General features: G+C 38.6%; 2 protein-coding genes across 6 annotated transcripts in view; both read right to left on the minus strand.

Annotated features, from left to right (window-relative positions):
- On the minus strand, nt 1-20,179 carry ifrd2 (interferon-related developmental regulator 2). 2 transcript variants are annotated; one of them, XM_079828111.1, is made up of 13 exons: nt 19,271-20,179; nt 17,361-17,420; nt 7,250-7,363; nt 7,072-7,153; nt 6,849-6,973; nt 5,428-5,585; nt 5,284-5,337; nt 5,010-5,188; nt 1,939-2,047; nt 1,729-1,863; nt 1,417-1,545; nt 1,154-1,246; nt 2-949 (listed from the first exon to the last, which is right to left on the minus strand). In XM_079828111.1, the coding sequence occupies exons 1-13, from the start codon at nt 19,317-19,319 to the stop codon at nt 869-871; spliced, it is 1,368 nt and encodes a 455-aa protein (XP_079684237.1). In that variant the 5' UTR covers nt 19,320-20,179; the 3' UTR covers nt 2-868. The 2 variants fall into 2 exon arrangements, with proteins under 2 accessions (XP_079684238.1, XP_079684237.1); XM_079828112.1 differs by lacking the exon at nt 17,361-17,420 and having other exon boundaries at nt 1-949.
- Nucleotides 19,910-23,078, minus strand: part of amt (aminomethyltransferase) — an 8,981-nt gene continuing 5,812 nt past the window's right edge. The window contains exons 9-10 of one of the 4 annotated variants that reach the window (XR_013817388.1): nt 21,000-22,006; nt 19,910-20,179 (exon numbers count right to left, since the gene is read on the minus strand). Coding sequence is in view for 2 of the 4 variants with exons in the window: in XM_079828118.1 (XP_079684244.1) it covers nt 21,828-22,006 (179 nt within the window). In the remaining 2 variants the exon portion in view is untranslated. Of the gene's footprint in view, nt 20,180-20,979; nt 22,568-23,078 lie in introns of those variants that run through there. The other 3 variants (XR_013817389.1, XM_079828118.1, XM_079828119.1) reach the window with 3 other exon arrangements.

Raw genomic sequence — 23,078 nt, forward strand, 5'->3', positions numbered from 1 at the left:
TGTAATGCAGTTTTACGTATTTTGGTTTAATGAAAGCAATAATTACTGCAAATACATTTGTCTGTCAAAAAGACTTCCAACTCTGTGAAGGATAATTACATAATTTATCTTCAAAAGTCTGGCTGTTGCATACAGTACTTTTGCTTCAAAAATGTCATGACAAGGTAGCTTTGATATTTATAAAGAATGTCAAATATTGGAAGCATGATCTAAATGGGCAAAACTGAGCTTGGGGGTTGAGGGTACAGGGTGTAAGATTCTTAATTGACGGTCACACTTGGAGCAAATAAAAAAATACTCTTTCAGTAGATGAGCATGATGTATAACATGATTGAATTAGTGGCAGTGAGAGATTTAACAAAATTGTCTACACTAATTCTTGAAACCTGCAGTCCAAGATGTATTTTCAATTGTTTGCATCAAGAGATCATAGGTGCATCAGCATGGTCCATTTATAAAATGCATATAGAAAAACTAGAAAGAACTCATTTTTCTTGGCCTCTTTCTTTGTTGCAAAGCTGTAAAAAGTGTTTCAATGATAAAAACTATTTTTTTCCCAAAAGTCTTGAGGAGGTAAAACAGATTTCAACAGAAGAGCTAAATACATCCTTATAAAAGGTTGTTATAAAGATACAATATTTCATGTTTTGTTTAATTGCAGGATTCCTAGGTATCACACTGTGATGTTAAATAAAAACAACACCGCATACACACGTGCACACACCCGGCCTTTCACACTCGCACACAGTCAGTCAACACGCACATTTTGTCAGGTCTCTGGCTTGGCAGTATGTCAAACTATAATTTCAAGTGAGCCGAGAGGCTTTTAAGGATGTAGTGTTTCTCTCTCTCTGTGTCGCCTTCATCCTCACATCACATCGGCACGTTTGTCCCTCACTTTGTTCCTCAATTTAGTCCGAGCTTTGAATGCAGCAGAGTTAAACAGATGCTGTAAAGAGAAAAGCCAAAGTTAGATGAATATGCATGCAAAAACTTAAATAGGAAATAAAAGGGGCTGCTTTCATTTGCATGAATTCCAATACAAAATACAAAATTAATTGAATCTAAATCTCTGTAAGCTAAGATTTTTTATTATGTCAGTGTCACTTTGCGTGATTTATTACATTAATAAATGGAAAAGGTGAAAGATTACCCTCTCTGTGCGGGAGATCTTGCTGGCTTTAACAGATGCATCCAGGATGAGAGGAGGTCCAAGTCCAAAAATATCCCTCAGCAGAGGATTAAACTACACAAACAGACACAAAAATTCTGTATAATAAACACTTTATAGCAGGGATTTTAAGAAACCATTTAAGATCATTAAAATGAATATTAATTAGAATAAAATCTAAAATTTTCTCCAGTACTACAGTGTGTTATGTATGCCAACAGTGAGTTGCAATTGGTCCTCCTCACTTGTAGGTGGTGTCTGACTCCAGACTCGAGCACCTCCTTAAAGGTATCATAAATCCTGTGGCGCATCCACCCATCAATGTAGATGGCCTCAATCCCAAACTGGATCTTCTCCTCTGTGAAATCTTCATTCTAAAACAATGGCAGAGAATAATCGGTCTAGTGTATGTACATTTTTAAACCATAATCATATATTACAGTCCTGGATCAACCCGGATAATTAGCACAGTATGCAATGTTGCTATAAAACATTTGGATGTAATTAACTGACGTTATTTAAACATAAAAAAGCCACAGTTGCAGTTCTCCTTTCACCTCAATGTAGTGCAGCACCTCTCTGAAGATTGAGCGCTGTTTCCTGCGGTCGTTTTTAGCACGATGTTTGTTTCCATCAGTCGCTAGACTCTTTAGACTTTCACACAATGCGTCGCAGTCCTCATACTCGAACTCCTGAGACACAACACACATTATGCACGGTGCCAACATCCTGACACTCAAACCTATTCAACAATACACAATACACACCTGATCGATGTCACGGGCCAGTTCAAACAGCAGAGCGATGGTCTCTCCCACAGCGATCCTGAAGTTCACCTCGCTGCTTTCTAAACACGCATGCAGACGTGGCAAGTGGCTGAAATACAGACAAAGAGAAAGATCATATTACAGACAAATTGGACCATCTGTACTCTATCTAGGTTGTCACATGGTTTTTTATTCACCCAGATAAAAGCATAACAAAAAACCTTGGAGACATTATAATAATGTGTTCATTATTCACTTTGGCTTAGATTTTAGACCTGCTTTGGATTGTGGCTTTTTAACAACAAACACTATCCCGTTATCCTTCCAGCCAGAGCAACAGAGGGAGCTCACAGAGTAAAAACAAGAGTTATACGGGTTGATACGGAGTATATGTAATTTATGACATATGCGGATGCATTAGCCCGGTATCAACAAAGGCACAGGGAAGAGACAGATGAAACATGAAACCAAATAAATTCACGATTATAATATATGATATGAAGTTCTTTAAGCAGTATCTGGTATTCTCTATAATCATATGTGTATTTATTATCGCAGTGGTTAGCATAAGTAGCCTTTGGCATCGCATATAAATAGATTTCTATTGACAAAATATAATAATGCTGGAATATTGACAATACATTGGCAAATCATCAACAGTACATAAACAATCGCCTGGCATAAATGGGCTGTATTCATTGATTGTGAACTGCTATGAAAGCACGAGTCTGCAGAAAGTGGACCAGCTCCGCTTTTTTAGCTTGAATGTGCTGCGTTTAAATCGTCACCTTTTGAACTTTATTAAAATCACAATACGTCATATCTTGATTCCTGGTTTTTTTTTTTCATCCCCAAATTTAAGACATCTTAATTATATTTGTGACTTTTGTTAAACCCTTTAAGACTTTTTCCCCTGGTTTCAAAGCAAGGCTTAAGCTTAGGGCTGGGTGATATGGCCAAAAAATTATCTCGATAAAATCTTTTAATATCAGTCGATATCGATAATTATCACGATAAATGTCAAATATTTATTTATTTCAAATTTAAAGGCAGATTTTTGCTCTTAAAGGTCCCATGGCATGAAATTTTCATTTTATGAGGTATTTCAACATTAATATGAGTTCCCCTAGCCTGAATATTGTCCCCAAGTGGATAGAAATGTTGATCGGAGTAAAACCGAGTTCTGGCTGTCTTTCTCTGCCTTTGAGAAAATGACAGGTCAGACTAGCCAATCCTGAAGTCTCCTGGTTTGACGTCCAAGCAGGAACGGTTTTCTCCCTTTCCTCCACCCAGAGAATCTGGCACGCCCATGCAAACGCTCGAGAGATCATGGGTTGTGAACGAGTGAATGCTGGCAGTTTCTCAGTGTTTGGATGTACAAATGAAAACAGAAGTCTTTCTTCAGTTCCTTCTGATCTGTGATCAGTGATTTCTTATGTGTAGCTAATTATTTATTATTTGTGCACACACTGCGGCTCTCTCTCCCGACAGAACGGTGTTTTCGTGTTTTCTATCTTGTGAGTCAGTGTTTTTGTACGTCCTCGTCGCGTCTATCTGTTCTTAAATGTGCATACAGTCGGGAGTTTCTGCTTAACATCGGCAGAGCCACATCTTTAGAGATAAACCTCACGCACGCAAAAGCTCGGCCTTCAACATCCCCGACCCCCAGTACTGCATCTGGCCCACAGCGGAGGCACCAAACGCGGCGTGAGATTAAGCAGACGGGGGGTAAGCGTGAGGGTATCCGGCTAGGCTAGCCAGCTTTCCCCACAATAAACTGGATTACATTCGATTACTGCTGTTGTGTCTTTGTTTGCGCTATGTAAGTTACTCAATGCGCGTCACTGACGCTTTTCATATGATTGGAACATATCTAGAAATAATGCTTTAATCAAACTTACTAACTCGTTCATCTCACTGTAATGGTACATTGCATGTGTTACAAAGTTGGTAGAATAATGATGAAGACGGACTCGGCGTGACTGGGACTCGTGTTTATTCAGAACTCTCAGATACAAACACAAACTCGCGCTGACAGACAGCGCTCTCACAACTCAGTAGTTACTATAAATAACTTTATTAGCAATCGCTCCGTCTCCGTGATGTCCGGTTCGCGAACGAATCATTCTTTTGAATTGGTTCTTTTTAGTGAACCGAACCAGTTCACCAAATCGGACTGAATCGTTCTAAACGGTTCGCGTCTCGAGTCAGCGCTGATCCATAATTTACTAAAGTTACTAACTTTCTGACATGAGTGACAGCCCCTCCGACTAGAAATAAACTAATAACCTGAAGTATATTCTAGTAACTACAACAGTTCACCCTGAACTGAGACATGCTGAGAGAACTGATGAGAAGTGAACTCAGGTCCGTCTGTCTCTCTGGCAGCAGCTCGTGCGTCGTAGACCTCGTTAAACCACGCCCCCTCCGCTCATTTCAAATGCAAAGATGTCAGCCAATCACAACAGTGGGCGTTTTTACTGAAGTCTCACAGCAGACACGCCTCTTGAAACAAGGCAGTCCGCCACAGGGCAAACAGCAGTATAGACAAAATGCCTTTTATTTCTAAATTATGACATTTTATGATGTAAAAATCATACTAACAATATAAGTACACATCAGGAAACACTATAAAATAATAGAAAAATGCCATGCCATGGGACCTTTAAGTGAAAGTTGTAGAAACCAGACTGTTAATTGTGGTTTTAAACTACTTTTTAATTGTCAGAATATGACAAACACTTCACGGTTTTGAATTCCTTACACTTTTCCAGTCATTTATCCTTAAAATTAATTTCTTAATAGAAGAATGAAAGTCTTGCATGTTCTAATAGGTGATATTGTTTCTAATCATGAAACAGGTTGTAGTTGCCTGACTTTGGCATATATCTTCGGCACAGTTTGCAGTGCAGGCTGCAGAATTTCTTTTTATATTTTGTTACCTTGTAAATAGGGAAATTAGTTTGGCTGTACTGCTCAGTCACTTAGAAAATGGCAAAACCAATTGTGAATCATGATTTTCCTGAAAAAAAAAAATCATGAAATGATATTTTCTTGCGAGTCAAACTCACTGGTTGAGAATGGTGTTGATGCGTGACGCAGGACAGAGGGTGCAGAGCAGAGCCCAAGCCTGTAGGGCGGCGCTGTGGAGCGCAGGAGTCCCAGCTTTGACAGAGGGCAGAGTGCCATCACCCAGGGGATAAGCACCAACAAACACACTCTCCAAATGTCCAATAGATTTTATCAGGTCCTGAAAAACAGGTGGAAAAAGAAACTTACACTACAACTTCTACAAACATGCAGATCTATAAATATTAATATGCTTTTGACTAGATCTGATCATACCTCTGGATCGTCTGAGGCAGACACATAGCAGCAAATACCCAGAGCTCGAGCGCACTGACAAAAGGTGGAGATATAAGTAAACAATCACATTTTAAAAGACAATGTAATAGATCATTTATGGACATATTTTGAGGCATTACTCACACTCTGTCGCGCTGACAGGCTGGCACAGCTGTCAATCAGCATGGAGCTGAGGATGGGGCGGAGCATCTTGAAGCCTTCCTCACCTTCGACTCCACCCCCAAGCTGCATACACAAGAGAGCGCCCACTGTTGCAGCAGCTGCCTGCTCCTCTCCTCCACCTAGAGGGAATGAGACTTTACCAGTAAGTCAATCCAGTTAATTTGTCAAGTGAGAGAAACAACAGATATATGTCTAAGTGAAGCTTGGGATTTCACCCCGCATAAATAAATCACACACTCCAAACATCAGTACCACAAAAGCTTCTACAGCAGGGTTACTTGATTTGGCCTGCTGTTTCATATCACAAGGCGGGGGTGGAATAGTAAAAAAACGTAATTTTTTATGTATTTTTTTACTTTTATTATTGCATTGAAATGTAAAGTATTTAAGTTAATTTTATATAATACAAATAAAAATGTATAATCAAAATAAATAAATCTTTACAAAAAAATGTAATGTATAATTGGATAAAATGCAAAATGTATCTTTGGTCCACGGTCCTCGATCAATTTTCGACCCTTCGTAGATATTAAAATTAGAGTTAGTTTTGGACAAAGAGTGGTAATAATAACTTTCTGATATCTTTAGAGCAGGCAGACTCATTGAGCTAATAAAACATTAACAAACATATGAAAGCAAACCATAAAAAACACACACACTAGGGATGTCACGGTACCAAAATTCAGTCGGTACCAATACCATCAAAATTTTACGGTACTCTGTACCAATTTTTTTTTCATTGAATTATTTAAAAACTATTTTTTAAATGTATTAAGTTTATTATTTATAATAATCATTATAAGTAAATAATACATACACATTTAAAGGCTGTATGCTGTTTAAAAGTAAACATTGTTTATAAAAAAAGATCAAGTGAAAAATAAATCAACCATATAGGCATAATTACTATTAGTAGTAGAGAGGTATTATTATTACTTAGAGATGTAGCTAAATCTACTGTAGGCTACAACAGTACAGTTTTTAACCAAACTTTTATTTTGACGGTTTGCCGTGAAGACCTGACCCCCTCACGCGCATTGCCCGACATTCACACAGAGACGCAGAACATGCAGGAGTAATATTTAAATAGTATTTTGCAGTTTAATGCTCACAGACGCTAATAAATAAATATATATATATATATATATATATATATATTTATTTATTTATTTATTTATTTATTCGGCTACAGTCTGGAGTCCTGCGCTTAGATAAACACAGAAATATACCGAATATGTACCGAATATACTCAGGAGTCGGTACTACAGAAATGCTGGTATCGTCACATTACTGAAATTTCAGTACCGACTTGGTACTGAAGTACCGGGGCTTGTGACATCCCTAACACATACACACAAACATAAATCTGTCCTAATTCCAACCTTTCCTCAAGCTCCTCTCCAGACAGTCACTGATGGTGAAACGTCTCTCTAACAGAAATTCATACAGGACTCTGGAGGAAAACGCCAAGCGCAGACTTTCTAATGCAGCCAGACGGGTCTTAGCACTGAGAAACATAAAACAACAGAGTGAAACAGCTGCAGAGCTTAAATGCTTTTCAGTAACTGTGTGATAGAAGAATGTTGTTTTTAGCAAATTTGGTACCTTTTGTCCATCAGATTGTCGATGCATTGCTTCAGTTTGTCTTCCGTTTCTTCCTGAGCAGTTTGTTCATCTACCACCTCACCTGCATAACACAGAGAGTCAGTATGTGGACATGCTAGGGGCAATACACATTTGTGATAAAGTTTGTACCCTTATGCAACTGTAATTGTGCATGTACCTGTGGCCTCCTCTATGACAGATGCGCTCTCACTGGCGCTGCTGCAGTGACTAAGAATATCAGATGCCAAATCATCATCACTCACACCAGACTCGCCTCTCACCCCATTCCTCCCTGAAACAGAGACGGAGAGACAAGATGAAGAGTCTTAATTTTCAGATACACATTGGACATTAGTTCAGTGGTTTAAATATGTAAAAGAGGGAACACAGAAGGGAATGATTGTAGGTTAGGCGATTGGATGGGTCAGAGTAATCAGGTGTGTTTCAGCGGTCCACAAAGTTCATGTACCTAATCCAACCCTGTGCTCAAACAAAGCCAGATGATTCACTTCAGTGCTCATAAAACAAACACTCATGTATCATCGAAAAACCGGTCAGTGCCCTTTGTTTTAATAATCTACAGTGTCCCATTAACTTCAAATTGAACTTTTGACATAATGTGTGAACAGTCTGACTAAAGGAAACCAATAGAAAAGCCCACTTCTTTCACTCACAAACACAGTCCTCAGCAACCCCACGCCATATCCAAGAAAAAGGGATCTGATTAAAGGGATAGTTCACCCAAAAATATAATTTTTCATCATTTACTCACCCACAAGTTGTTCCAAACCTGTATGCATTTACAGGGCTCTACATAGCGACCATTTTGCGCCTGAAAATTACTGCGTGCGACTGTGAAAAAATATTTAGGCGCACCGGTGCGAGTGACCCGATCGATTCTCATGAATAGATGTAATCGGAATAAAAACTACAACTGCCGAAGTGCATCAACACTGACTGAGCAACAGTTACGTTTCGTTCTGCGATCGACTGCTTGTCATGCCTTCTGTCAGCAGAGCATGTGCAAAAAACGTGTGCAACGGACTACACTTTATAGTTTACCAGGTGAAACGGGTGTGACGCAGCCATACGCACTTACCAGACGCCTCGCGCTGAGGTTTATTTGCAGCCAAATCCAAATGAACTAGAAATACCACATTTGGATTAGATTATCATAAAAAAGGTCGGAAATGAACTCCTCCTCTCTTGGGGCAAAAATGCCACCAAAATTGAATTAATAAATAATAATTTAAAAAAGCCCCTGTATGAGTTCTTGATTTAATCTTTATCAGCTGCAGTCAGTCCACAACTTTTCTCGAGTTTAAAAATTACTAGATGTATATGAGAGTACATCATGAATCCATTTTCCAAACCGTTTTTTTATTTTACCCTGAATCACTACGGTACACATATAATAAGTGTTTATATTCTGACTATTTTTTTCCAGAAGCGCTGCGGAGGAGCACAGTCCCTGTGTGACTCGCCATAGACAAAAACAGAGACAAGTAGATCCGGCTGCAATGTTCTTCCGCAAGACGCGTGCAGTTCTGTTTATTAGCGCCAAAAGTTACGGACTGCTATTGCTCCGAGTTGGCATGCTTGCAAATGTGATACTTATCTTGTACAAAAGTCCAATAGACAAGCTTATGTTAAGTAAAAACGTTTTAGCCACAATACTGTTTATTTCGTGAAAATCAAAACTACACCAGAATTGTTGCGCATCTCCAAGCGGTTCGATTCGAACAGTGGCGGTTCTAGACCACGGTAACTATGGGGGCCAGGCAGGGGCCACTTGTGCTTTTAGGGGGCACACGTTAACATTTATCTTAACCAGTAGATAATTAGGTAGTTCACCTGAAAATTCTATCACCATTTACTCACCCCCATGTCGTTCCAAATAGGACTTTCTTATGTTGAACACAATATTAACTTATTTATTTTATTAAACTGTTGTATAAGATCAGTAGGCCTATCGCATTTGCACTCATGCTATTCTGGGTAGAAAAACAGAACTTGTGTGATATTGCACTCGTTACTCATGTTATATTGCTTAGTCTATATCATGATGTAAATGTGAGGGCGTTTTCACACTGGCAGTTTAGTTTGAATAATTGGTAATGTGAAAGTTGTCATGCGGACCCGGGTGAGCTGAGCTCAGGGGAACTGAATTCGAGACTGCCTGAAGGAGGTAGTCTGAGCTCGGTTGCGCAAATTGCGCTCGAGCTGTGCTGCGATTCATGGGAATTTGAAAGCAACAAGCTAATACGACTAGCGGGCCAGTGGCGGACCACTGGAGGCAAAGTTGGCGGCCCACCGGCGGCCCCCTGGCATTTTGCTCATCGTTTTCCTAGCGGACCACCGGCGGCAGCCACCACTTTTCCGACAGTGGTCCGCTACCGAGCCGCTGGTTTATAATAAATGTTTTCTGGCCACCCACGGACGATCCACTGGTCATATGATTCACAACTGGGTAATTATAGTTAGATCCAATATAATAATATTTAATGCAATAATGAATCAAAAACAAAGTACACAACTGCTAATAACCATTGTATATGTATTTTTTTGGATAGAGGCAACACAAATGCGTAGCTAAACAAATGGAAATAAAAATAAAATAACTATAAACATTATGATAGCCTATTCAAAATATGTACTTTTGTTAATATATATATATATATATATATAAACAGGATACATAAGACTGTATTATATATTATAAGATAGACTCGGGTGCGCAAGAAAAGTAACCTGCGCATGCATTTTATCAGATGACGGTGTATTTAGTTCAATACAACACATGTGTAAGGGATGATAGTGTTGATGATTTACCTTGGATACGAGCGAGAGCGAGCCTGCGGTGTATTCGCGGTGTAGAACGCGCTCTGACGCGGACCACAACAAACGTGCCCAGTGTAAAAACGCTCTGAGTCTAAAACTCAAACAGGGGCATTTCTGCCGCATATCTTGAATTTTATGGACATTCTGGCACTGAAATGGTTTGGTTAATGACATTCTAACAATACAGGTTTTGGAACAACACGAGGGTGAGTTACATTAGGTGTTTTTATTTTCTTTTAGGGGGAACTAACCCTTTATTTTATTCCCAGATTATTGAAAGTCTTTTATTTGGCCATGTACTGTATCACTCGATCTGCAGTCTCTACACGTGAAGTAAAATCATTTCAAGTTCATTTATTTATTTGAAAAGTAATGTATCTGTAATATGATCATACATGCTCAATTTATAAAAGTAAAACTAAACCATTTATTTTACATGTTTTGTAGCCTACCTGCTCTCTGTTAGCAGACTCTTCGCAAAGTTAGCATAGACATCAAAACAAACATCTAATACTCTATAAGCAACACTGGACAATTGGATAAAATAATATTATTTCTCGCTATATGTGAACAAGACTGAAATTACATTATTCTGTATCTTTTCTCGGGTATGCCTATCTCTGTCATATTCGCACATGAACGGTTCTTTCATTGCGTTGGTCATAATTTATCTTTGGCTGCATCTTCCTAATTCGGAATATGATCAAAGATTACATATGTGGACGTGTTCGGAGAAATTAGCCATTGAAAAAATTAGGGGTGCTCCGATCGATCGGCAACCGATCATGATCGGTCGATAATCGCTTTGGGATGGTTGATCGGCGGTCTCCAAAAAGGCCGATCTCATGAACCGATCGCATGCTGACGACACATAAACCCCGCGCCTGCTGTGAGAGCTAGGGCATAATATGCAGCGACACCGTCTCATTCTCTTTCCAGTGCGGGTAAAATAATTATAATGCTGAAGGTGAGGTACAATTCATATTTCTATATTAGATAACTTTCGCAGTCATTTGAAAACGTTCTGTGGGACATAAGTTCACAAACAGCGCGCGTGAATCACAGCGTGCGCGCGCGCTCTCTCTCCCTTTCAAAATGCTCAAATGGCTTCACATCAGCGCATCGCATCTGCACTAAAATCGAGGTGCTCAGTTGACACAGGATTTGCCACTTTGCACAATCGAGGCAGTGTCGCATTGTCACTAAAGTTTATCATTTGCATTTATTTTTAAGTCTTGCCAGTGTTCAAACCGCACTCGCGCGCACGGTCTGGACACACACACACACACACACACACACACACACACACACACACACACACACACAGGCCATCTCACAAAAAGCTTGCGAGTACAAAGTGCGCTGAAATGGTCAGATACACACATATGTATGTACTAAATGACCGTCTTGACGAGTATGCACGTAAACCCCGTCGTGACTCGCGAGTGAACATTTGTGCAACTGCATGTAACCGTAACCGTGTTCACTCTTAAAGTGACAGCTGTCGAATAAACTGCTGCTGTCTCTGAGTTTCTCTTTGTCTTGTGTTGAACCTTTATGACACCCACTGCTCTTGAATGACTAACTTTTGCAACCTTAAGTGTAAGGATGAATCTAATTTAATTTATTCAGGGAAGACCAATATTAATTTACATTTGATTTCTTATTAAATGTCTTTAGTATTTCTTACCTCAATACTAATGTTAGACCTACCTGAAAAATTGTTTTTAAAAACAAAAATGCACTGCATGATCAAATATTTAGGTGAGAATTATATACATTTATTATATACATTTATTTGGGAAAGATGGCCTACAATAGTCTTAAGTTATCTCATTTTCTAAAATAAACACTTGGTGGTTCTTCAAGATCTTGACTCAGTTAATTTAGAGTTAGTTTCATTTCTACAAATGGTGCAAACTCTACAAGATTATAGATAAAAGATTGCCATTCTGTGATCGGCAGTGATCGGCAATCGGCAGATCATGATCTTGGTGATCGGTAATCGGTGATCGGCCCCAAAAATGCTGATCGGAGCATCTCTAGAAAAAATATATTTTAACTACCAGTAAATGAACGAAATGACTGAATGGAATTCAAAGTCGTCAAGTCAGTAAAATTAATCTCCAGTAGCTATCACTGCTGCGTAAGGGTGCAGTTACATTCAACACAACGTGTATAAAGAGAGCTTATTTTATCTATAATCAAGAGCGTAGCAACCGCTATAGCCCGCGTTTTACAACTATTTGAGCGAATGCAGACTGAGTGACGAATCATTCATAAACAGACATCACTTGCGCGCCACAGCGCGCAGCCTCCTCATTGCTTCTCTGCATTGGTTATTGGTTATGACACAATAAAGTGCTCTTTTCATCACACACCGCCACAGCAAAAAACGCACATTGCAACCAGTTTCAGAACATTGTTTGGTGCGATGTGATTCCAAATTTACGGGGGCCAGAGGGGGGGGCAGGCTTGTTGACACGGGGGCACCGGCCCCCCTGGCCACCCCCCTAGAACCGCCACTGGATTCGAATGAATCTGCGTTTGAACGATTGAATCAATGACTCACACATAGACTTGACGCCACCTACTGGCGGTTTTATTGTCATATTTATACTTTGCATGAACTAGGGGTGTCGCAATATACCGGTATTGACGATAACCGTGATATTCAAAGCACAACATATCGACATCGTGTTAATTTTGGGTGTGGCAATATACCGGTATTGGCGATAACCACAATATTTAAAATGAACAGGACTGGTCTGATAACATGATGCATAAATACTCCGGTGTCCCGAGTCTGACTGTAGCTGTGTTTTTTCCTCCCTCTCTATTACACACTGTTGCAGCCATAAAAACCGTTCAGCTTTGTTTATAATGTCAAATTTGTTATATTTTGTTTCGTTTCTTTATTACGTTAATTTAGAAAAAATGTTTGGGGCAATTTTCGTTAGTTAAATTAAAGTTTTAGTTTTTTTCCTAATGACCAAGCGGTCCGCGGCCGACAGTGAGTTAACTGCATGTTTAATCAATTTATCCTCCCAAATCAACACTTGACTTGTCTTGCCTATAATAAAATCCATATATATAAAACACTTCAAGCATATCACAATGTAAGTTTATATGTTTACTATCACCACCACAGTAAAAACGCATTTTTGACAAGCTAAGGCAGGCTCGCACGCAACGGCGCCTGCAAACGAAACGGGCTACATCTAAACTATAAAAATAAAAACATGCATTGTCTTACCTTATACCTCTCCGCAAAATGAATATAAATCCAATCTTCAATTTCCACTCTATTGGCTATGCAAATTCAGTTCACGACAACGAAAGCAACAGATATGAGTTGTAGGCTATTTTATTTATCGGCTCATTTCAAGATCAAAGGCCGTAATAGGAGAACGAGCGACCTAAGCACTGGTAAGAGCATTTAGTCTCATTCGTTTTAATGGAGATTGTGTTTTTGAGCATTTGATTCTGAGCCTTGGGCTACTTTCAGTTTCACTGGCGGCCGTTTGCGTCTTTTCTTGCATCTTCTTGTAGTCCCATCAGCACTCGGTGCCCTGCGCGCAGCGCGTGGTGGGAGCGGTGGATCTGCGTGATCGGATTTAAATCCGCCTCGAAAGAATTTCGGAAGACATTTACTCCTGATCTCTTCACAATATGATAGATGTATGATCAGAGAAAACGAAGTGAATGAAGTGAGCAGGTGTAAAAAGGCCATAACTCTTGAAGCTGCGCTGAAGGAACGCGGCGGTCAGTCACCACTCACCAGTCAGAGCCAGTCGACGGTCGCGGGCTCAGTTTCTTTTAATGAATGAATAATGTCTATTCTTGTATTTTTATTTGCAATCTAGTCATGGCCAATAACATTTATGTTAATATTTATTCATCATCATACTGTTGAACTTGACAGTATTTTCTCTCTTGTTATTTCATAGGGAGCTTCAAAGACAATTTATCAGTAACATAGTAGGCTATTACCCTGTGTTTATCATTATCCAATTATGTTTGTTGGGTAAAAAATAAAACTAAATAAACAAAGTAAAAATTAATTGGTAACACTTTACAATAAGGTTCCTTAATTAACATTAGTTACATTAGTTAACATGAACTAATAATGAACTGCACTTATTAATCTTTGTTAATGTTAATTTCAACATTTACTAATGCATTATTAAAATCTTGCTAAAATACACTGTGAACTAACATGAACAAACCATGAACAGCTCTATATTAACTAACATTAACAAAGAAGATTAACTAATGCTGAACAGCTGTTGTTCATGGTTAGTTCGTTAACTAATGTCAACTAATACAACCTTATTGTAAAGTGTTACCAATTCATTTAACTTTCTCCCCCAAGGGTCTATAGATATTTCGATATATCGATACCGTGATTTTTTTTGGACACAATAACCGTGGTGTGAAAAATCTGATACCGTGACAGCCCTAGCATGAACTTTTTATTTAAAATATCAAACTTTTAAAGTTTAACTTGTACATAACCCATGTCTAAATTCAAAAACGTATATTTAAAACATTCATACAACATTATTTACCCATGAGCTGCGCGTGTCCCGTCATCTTAAACAGTCTAAACACCACTTCAGATAGAGCTGCTGTGCCACTTCTACAGTGCACAGATGGATCTTTTGATGCTGATTTAATTAGATTGGTAACAGCCAGATTGTGTCTTATTGCTCTAACTGAATTTATTGTTTAAATTAACATTTCAAAAACAACTTTTCTATTTTAATTGAAGATATTGACAAGATGATCCATATATTTAATAAGATTAGAAAGCATTGCTCTTATAATGGTAAAAATGCCCCTGGACATTAATTTAAAGGGACAAAGATAGATACAGGATTATTTCCCTGTAATGGGAAAGTTATAATTGGAATGCATGTTATTGATCAAAAAAGTGCTCCGAAATTTTGACTGTGCAAGTGCTCCTCAAGAAAAATGTTAGCGTAGAACCCTGATTTATTTCTTCAGCTAAACACAAAGAAAGATAGCCTATTTGGAAAAATGTTTGTATCTCAGCAGCCATTGACTACCATAGCATTTTTCACCACTATTGTAGTCAATGGCTGCCGAGATCTTTGCGTTTAGCAGAAGAAATAAATGCATACAGGTTTGGAACAACTTGAGGGTGAGTAAATGACAGAATTTTCACTTTCGGGTGAACTATCCCTTTAAGGCCGAAGTTCAATGTGGCCTCTCTCAAACACAGCTACACAAACACACAAAATGGCCCACCTGTTTCCCCCTGAGGTACCAGCAGCAGACCTTTAGTTCATAACATGGAAGTGTCAATCACATAAATATGAGTTGTAAATGGCATGTTTAAAAATGAACTAAAATGGAGTGAATAAAACCATGTATCAATAATCCAGCAAGACATAGATTAAAATGGAGAAATATCCTCTTTAAATCAATCACTGTCTCTCTGCACTGATCCACTCTGGATCAAGAATCTACTGAATCAGGCTAATCTCTAAAAGGTGGGTCCGAACAGTTCATTCTCTTGAAAAGATTCAATCAAACCACTTTAAAATATTATTTATCTGGATTGTATACTGCTTCACAAGAAATCATCTAAAATGATATGGTTAGATTGATTTAATCACGATTTATCTTGATTAGTCTGATTTTCTTGGGAGGATTTTAGTGAAGATATTAATCATTTGTAAGTTAGTTTGCTTAATGTACATAATATACTACTGCTCAACAGTTTAGGGTCAGCAAGATTTCCCTGGTGTTTATAACGAAGTCTCTTTTGCTCGCAGTCTGGCCACAATAAAAGAAATAGCTCATCAATATCAACGGGACAGCTCAATAGGCTTTGAAATGGTAGTGTGTACTAACTGCTGTACTAATACATGCATCAGCATAACAAGACATCACATCAGCAGGAATGAGATGGGAAGCAGTGATGCGCGGGTCAATGTATAAACAACCCGCACCCGACCGACGTTTTCAACTAACCCGCCCGCAACTCGGACCGCAAAAAAAAGGAAGAAAATATTGTACCCGACCCGCTTCCTGACCCGCATTTTTTAAAAGCAGTAAATGCTCATCGTAGCTCATTGGGCCATTGAGAAAATGTTTCAGGCCCTGGCGTGGTGCTCAGAGGTGCAGCGGCGAGAGCAGGCAGTTCTTGAGGCGGCCCATCCCATTTTAGCTCCAGATGCATATTATTGATGAACGCGATGTTTATGTTTCGACCCGGCTTGAAGAATTCATCAGCCCACATTTGGAAAACATTTGGAAAAGTGTGAAAGCCCTTAGGAGCGCAAACTGTTATTTTTCTGAATGCTGTATGATATAGCCTAGTGTTATGTAATACAGGCTTGATTTATTCATTTATTTCGTTTAATTTTCTTAACAATTAAGATGCTGCATGTGTTTATCCAGTCTAATCGAAGTGTGCATCTCTCTCCCGACTTTCCCAACAAAAATCCCGCCCCCTCTCAGAAAATACATAAAACTGACTTTAAATGCGTTTAAAAGTAGCCTATTAAAATGGTACAATGGCATTGCTCAGTTCAACGTTTTGGGAAATCGGGCATTTTGTCCCGCGTCAGCATTTATTCAAAAGTTAATAACGCTCAACATTCAAAAGGTAAATAAGGATTTATTGACGATCCGACTGACCGTGACCCGAATATCATTAAAAATATTTTTGGATGACTCGTAACCGCGGGTGGCCGCGGGCACCCGCTCATTTTGGATCAACCCGCGCATCACTGATGGGAAGCAGCAGTGCATTCAGCATGGGATGGATGCCATGTGGAGGAGTGCAGAATGGCAATGGGAATTGATGGGAAACACATTGAGACCATCCACAATAGCCTCAGACTTTTCAAAGTCAAATGTGGAGAAACAGTTAGTCCAAATATTCTGACTTGAGTTCCAGAACTTTCCAGAAGCTTCATCATGTAGTAGAGCTGAAGCTGCAACAGACTAGACGCATGTGATTCCCAACCAGGGGTCTGTGTAGCCCATGGGGTCCTTTGGTATTTCAATTTCACCACTGAAAACGTGCTTACGACTACTTTTGTTAATCATTCCAACAGTGGAAACTGTGAAAGATTGTGAGATAATACACGCAAGATAATAACAGCCTCTGGAAATGATACATTAGTTCCAATATAATAGGAGATAAAGGAACACATTTCTTGCTTGGTATTTGGTGTGACTGTACAATAGACGAAAACATTTGGGAAACACCGGTCTATATGTCTGCTGCTTTCACAAGAAAGCAGAAGTGATAGATGCTTGTGAGGAATTTTGGTTCTCAAGTAATGAACGGCATTAGAGAAATGAGAGAAGATGTAAACAAATACACATGAATGGACATTTACATGCTGCTCATTAAACATTAATGGGGTGAGAGGCATGAGGTCACAATCAAGATCAGGTCACGCTACCTGGACGTGACAGGGCAGTTTTTGACAACTGCAGCTGAAGCACTTCCTGTCGAAGTGAACCTGCTCACAGTGAACAGGAGGAAGAGACAGATTAAACTACTCACAGATCTTATCTGAGATCACTTTGACATTACAACTTCAACGGTAGGACAAGGCCAGCCGACACAGAAAAGTTACTATTTGCTGTATGAAGTGGCCTCAAATGACTTCCCAAATCTTTTAAAGTTACAACCCTCCTAAAATGGTGTGCTGGTCTGGTTAGCTGGTTTTTAGGTCATTTTTTCAGCTGATCAGAATGGAAATTCACCTTGACCACCAGCTAACTACAAACAACAATCTTAAAGCAGCTGTGAAACCAGCAAAGACCACAATGTAAACCATAACGCTCAAAATAATTAATTGGTTTAAGTAGAGCCAACTCAAATTAAACAAATGAGTTCAATCAAATTAACTTTGAGTATTTAGAACTTTATATTTTCTTTTGAGTTCTCAAAACTGACACAAAGTAATTTGAAATGTCATGAAAAAGATCATTGTTTTGCGTTTTATAAACTTGTTTATTTTCATTTAATTCTTAAATTTAAATGAAACTGGGCTGGGATTTCTATTTCCCAGCATGCTTTGCCATGACACTCAAAAGGGACAGTAAATGACAAAATTAAGTGTTAGCTATATTAAGTTTTTCTTGTGTGCATGATTAACGTTAAGTGGGAGATTTAGTAGCGTCATTTAATGTTTTGCTATGCTAGTTTAGAAGAGTTTCTGTTAAGGTTTTGTGTGTGTTTTTTGTAGGATTACCATCATGGTGACAAGTGGAACCTGAGCTTGGTTTGAGAACAGATATATGTTAAACATATTATATTGCTGTCCTCATTCAGCAAGTTCTATACTAATGCTACTAAAGCATCTTGTAACCAATCAGCAATGTGGCCTTTATTGAATTAGCTAGTTAAAACTAGTCAAGTTTCCACTACTAAAAATGTGAGATTAAATGATTATTAAGTAAAATGTATGAATTAGCTTACTCAAATAGTTCAAATTCAGAGCAATTAAAATGTATGATTACAAAAAAAAAAAATCTGCAAGTTCTGCTTGCTTAAACTTTAAATTTCCTAACTTGCCTGCATTTACCAGGTGACGCCACGCGAGTATCATCAAACCCTGGATCTGGTTTGACTGGCAGTACACACGCACGCGCCGTGCTGACGCTGCACGTGACACTACTCTGCGCGTGAACTTACCAAAAAACTTGTTCTTTTTAAAGAAAAAACTGTTGTTTGAGACTAACGGTTAAATGTTTAATCAAAAACTTATGTAATACCGCTCGCGTGAGTGGTCCTGAAAGGCCCGGTTTTTGTGGCTCCGTGACACACGGGCTAAATATACACGAGCTGGCATGAGCTTCACCTGTCATGCTGCAGACTGAATAACCCTGACAGTCAATCACTTTGCTTCTATCCTTACTGCTGAGGTAAAGGGCAAACACAGTTTCCCAAACAATCATTGTTAAATACTTAGCTTATTATTATTATTAATAATAATTGTATTTATTACATCAAGTTTTTAGAAGGCTGGCTCTTAAAATGAAGCTATACTGTAAATGGTTACAGCCACATCAGCAAGAAAATCAAAGCTATGTAGGGATTTAATTTTTTAAAATGTTACACTTTTATTTTTATTTTAAGCATAAATATGACAATTCACTGAGGTTTAGACTGACAACAAGAAAAAAAGCATGGTTTAGGAACAATAATTCAAGACAGAAAACAAGCCTTGTACTTGCATAATAATTTACATAATTATGCAAGTACAATGATCTTGTTTTGATTATATTTTACAAGACAAAAAAATATAGCTTATTTTGCGTGTGATGTTTAACTGTCCATGACAGCAGGAGGTGTTAAACTCACCCTTACTCGAACTGTTCCCACCACGTTTCCCCTTTTTGCTTCGTGGCATGCCGAGAGCTGCTCCAAACACCAAAGCCAAATAAAGACAGAATATAGAGAACAACACGCCGTAGAGAGTGATCCGTTTACACACAATCCCAGCCGAAAAATCCTTTCCAGATAATCAAAATACTGTGATCTGTGCAGTTTGGCCCCACGTTTCAGCCACCACAATGCAAGGTGCGCCTTGCACCGAGATCAAAATACTTATAATTCTATCTTAGTTTGAGTAATTATTATCTATGGTTATCCCCGGGTAACCGATATCTAATGCCAGGTTGTGATGGTAAATGGTTTTGGAAATGTTTGGGACGGAGTATCGTGCACGTTGCTGCTTCAGATTCCACCATCTTCCCATCGGTATCGCTCGCACACCCGGCACGCTCCTCCTCTACGGCTCACAACGCTGCAGGGCATTGTGGGTAATGTAGTTTACTGTAAGAATTCCGACTGACTGCCTCTGCGAGAGACAATAAATTGAGAACTACAATTCCAACAATGATCAGCAATTCAGAAATGTTTGGATTGCACAGTCAGCAGAAAAGTTAAGAGCTTTATAAACTTTTCTGCTTGAAAACAATAAGGACGCTAATCAGAACTGTCAACATGCCCTGACTTTTATGGTTTTATGTCGCTAGTAATTCTCATAGAATGAGACGGTGGTACACGTGGCGTTAGGTTAATGACATCGACCATAAACACCATTCACTCTTTAACAAGTTAATTATTCACAACATCAATACCCGCTTTTTCTGTTTATTAATTAACCAACCAACTAATATTACTCATCGTAAATCGTTATTTACACCCAGTTCCTTTAAAATAGCCGAATTAATTGTCTGCAAATACAAACCGAATCTAAAATATGTACTTATTTAAAGTCGGCATGAAACGGAAGTTGAGATCGTCTTTTTCTCCTTATTGTGACGTATATCCGAGTGAAACGGCTTCTGAAATTAGAAAAAAATGTAGGGCGAGGCTTGATTTCGTCCTTCGGGAATTGATTGGATCGTTGGAAGTTGGGCGTTGCTAACAAAATGGAGGCAGATTTGAAGTTTGCACTCAGTTGTGGAGAAAAACCTGATCTATCTCTTAAATAAATGTATTTTCTCTCTAAATCTTTTCTACATAATGTTACTGAGCATATTTCTTCACTTTTCGCTGGTTTATGCTACAGATTTTACTTATTTTAAGCCTTTTATGGCTTTATTTCTGTAAAGCTTTTTTCTCAGCTCTCCCTTATAAGGGGGCGCGCCGTAAGCGCGTTCACACGCTGCATTCCTTAGTGCGCGTCGTCACGATAAGCTGTTCGTCCGACTATATTGAGTAATTTTTACATAAAAAAAGCTTTTATTTCTCATATATTGCTCTCTTTTTGCCTCAAGTCCTTCTTGAAGAAGGTATTGTGTATACCGAGAAAAATGCACCTAACCAAGATCAGTGAGTGACATGTTTCTGAGAGGAGGTGCAGAAACGAGACGGGGCGATAACCCCGCCCTCGCGCCATAGCACATGACCAGGAGAGAAGAGAGGTCGTTTCGATGGGGGAAGGAAAGTTAACATATTTGATTAAAGATTATAAGGGTAAATGAATTTTTAAAAAATAATGAAGTGCACAGATAAATCAGTTATAGTAAACACTACAATATTAATATAAAAATACGAATTGTAAAATTTGATTTCATGCCGCCTTTAATATCACAGCCCACAGTACAAATCCTACCAAATTGTTCACTGGCTGTTAAGGAACGCTCTGTATAATATATAATATATTACCACTATTACCAATCAAGTAAAGGTTTATACAATTATATAAAATCAAATTTAATTATTTAATCACATCCCAAAAAGCAACAGACAGAAAGGTTTCACAGTGATGTGGTCTGAAGTTAAAAGATGATGACATTAATAATGACTACAGCATTATAAACTACTCCTGAGAAATTAGGCACTTTTCTAAAATATATCTCATTCAGACTAACTTTGTTAATGATCTTATCATTGTCCATCATAGAACTGTGACACTAAAAAAGAACACTGAAATAACACGAACCAGATGTGAAGCAAACTTTTTACATTAATCTTACAGAGTAGTCTTTAAAACAGATGTCACCTTCCCACACTCAAACTGACATTTTAAGTGCTCTATGTTAGACACACACAGACAGACAGACACACACACACACACACACACACACACAGACACCAAGTGGTCCTATCCCACATCCTGAAAGTCCATTTGATTTGAATTCCTAGTGAAGTGGCCAAAATGTTGTGCAATTATTGCAAAATGTTCTGGAATGTAATTTACTTACAATTTCACAAAATTAAATCATGTAAGTGTTTAAAATTTGCATTTGTGTTTGCATTTTGAAATGCTTAATGTTGACATGTGTCTCAGGCTTTACACAATCTCTAATGTTGGTTTCCATTCCAGTGGTAATCCAGTGCTAAATACTTCCAGACAGATCTACGACAGACCCTCTCTTAAACACAGACGGGTTTATGATCAGTAGGTCTACTGGCCCATGTAGTACTTGGTGGGCACGAATGGCATCTTGCTGACCACTGCTGGCACTGCCTTTTTCCTCACTTCCACCTGGATTGATGTGCCCACTTTGCTGAAGCCAGCTTCCACATAGCCCATGGCAACGTTTTGTTTGAGGCAGGGGGAGGGGCATCCACTGGTGACCTCGCCTGAAATAAAGTGGGCGGAGAATAATATCATACATCCTGCACCTATATCCTATACTTGTTGACATGAGGGTAAGTAAATAATGATTTTTAACTATTCTTTTAAAGTGCCCCTATTATGCCATTTTAAAGGGATAGTTGAACCAAAAATGAAAATTAGCCCATGATTTACTCACCCTCAAGCCATCCTAGGTGTATATGACGTTCTTCTTTCAGAGGAACACACTCTGAGTTATATAAAAAAAATGTCCTGGCTAATCCAAGCATTATAATGGCAGTAAATTGCAGGCCAAAATTTGAATCCCAAAAAAGTGCATCAATCCATTATTAAAGCAATACACAGCTCCGGAGGGTTAATAAAGGCAAAGCGATGCTTTAGTGTAAGAAAAAAAATATCCATATTTAAAGCTGCAGTCCATAACTTTTTGAGCTCTAGCGGTTAATAAACAGAACTGCATGCGTCTTGCGGAAGAACATTGCAGCCGGAGCTACTTCTCTCTGTTTATGTCTATGGCGAGTCACGCAGGGACTGTGCTCCTCCGCAGCGGTTCCTACCAGTCCGGTCTGAAATAGTCCCAATATAAACACTTATTATAAGTTTACCATAATGATTCAGGGTAAGACAAAAACACGGTTTGGAAAATGGATTCATGCTGTACATTCTCATTATATCATTTTTGTAAATCTTGAACACAAAAAAAGTTACGGACAGCAGCTTTAACACGTTTTAACGTAAAATATCTAGCTTCTGCCAGACCGCACTCCGTATTCCCTTTAAAGGTTCCTATTTTTGTTTGGGAGCATTCCTACAATAGTGTTACATGCATCCAAGGTAAAAAATATTTTTAAAAAAACTTTCATTTTCTCATAATATACATTTTTGCATCACCTCTTTTCCCACAGTATCTGAAACGGTTCGATAAAGGATTCTGTCCCTTTAAACCCCTCCTTTCCATGAGCCTACTCTGCTCTGACTGGAATAATGGCCCAGTCTGTTGTGATTGGTATACAACCTACAGTGTGTGTCGGGGGAAAAATATCTACATATCTTACATTACTATATCTGAATTTCAGC

Source organism: Gobio gobio (assembly GCF_949357685.1).
Source record: "Gobio gobio genome assembly, chromosome: 10".
In the NCBI taxonomy this organism is placed as follows: Eukaryota; Metazoa; Chordata; class Actinopteri; order Cypriniformes; family Gobionidae; genus Gobio; species Gobio gobio.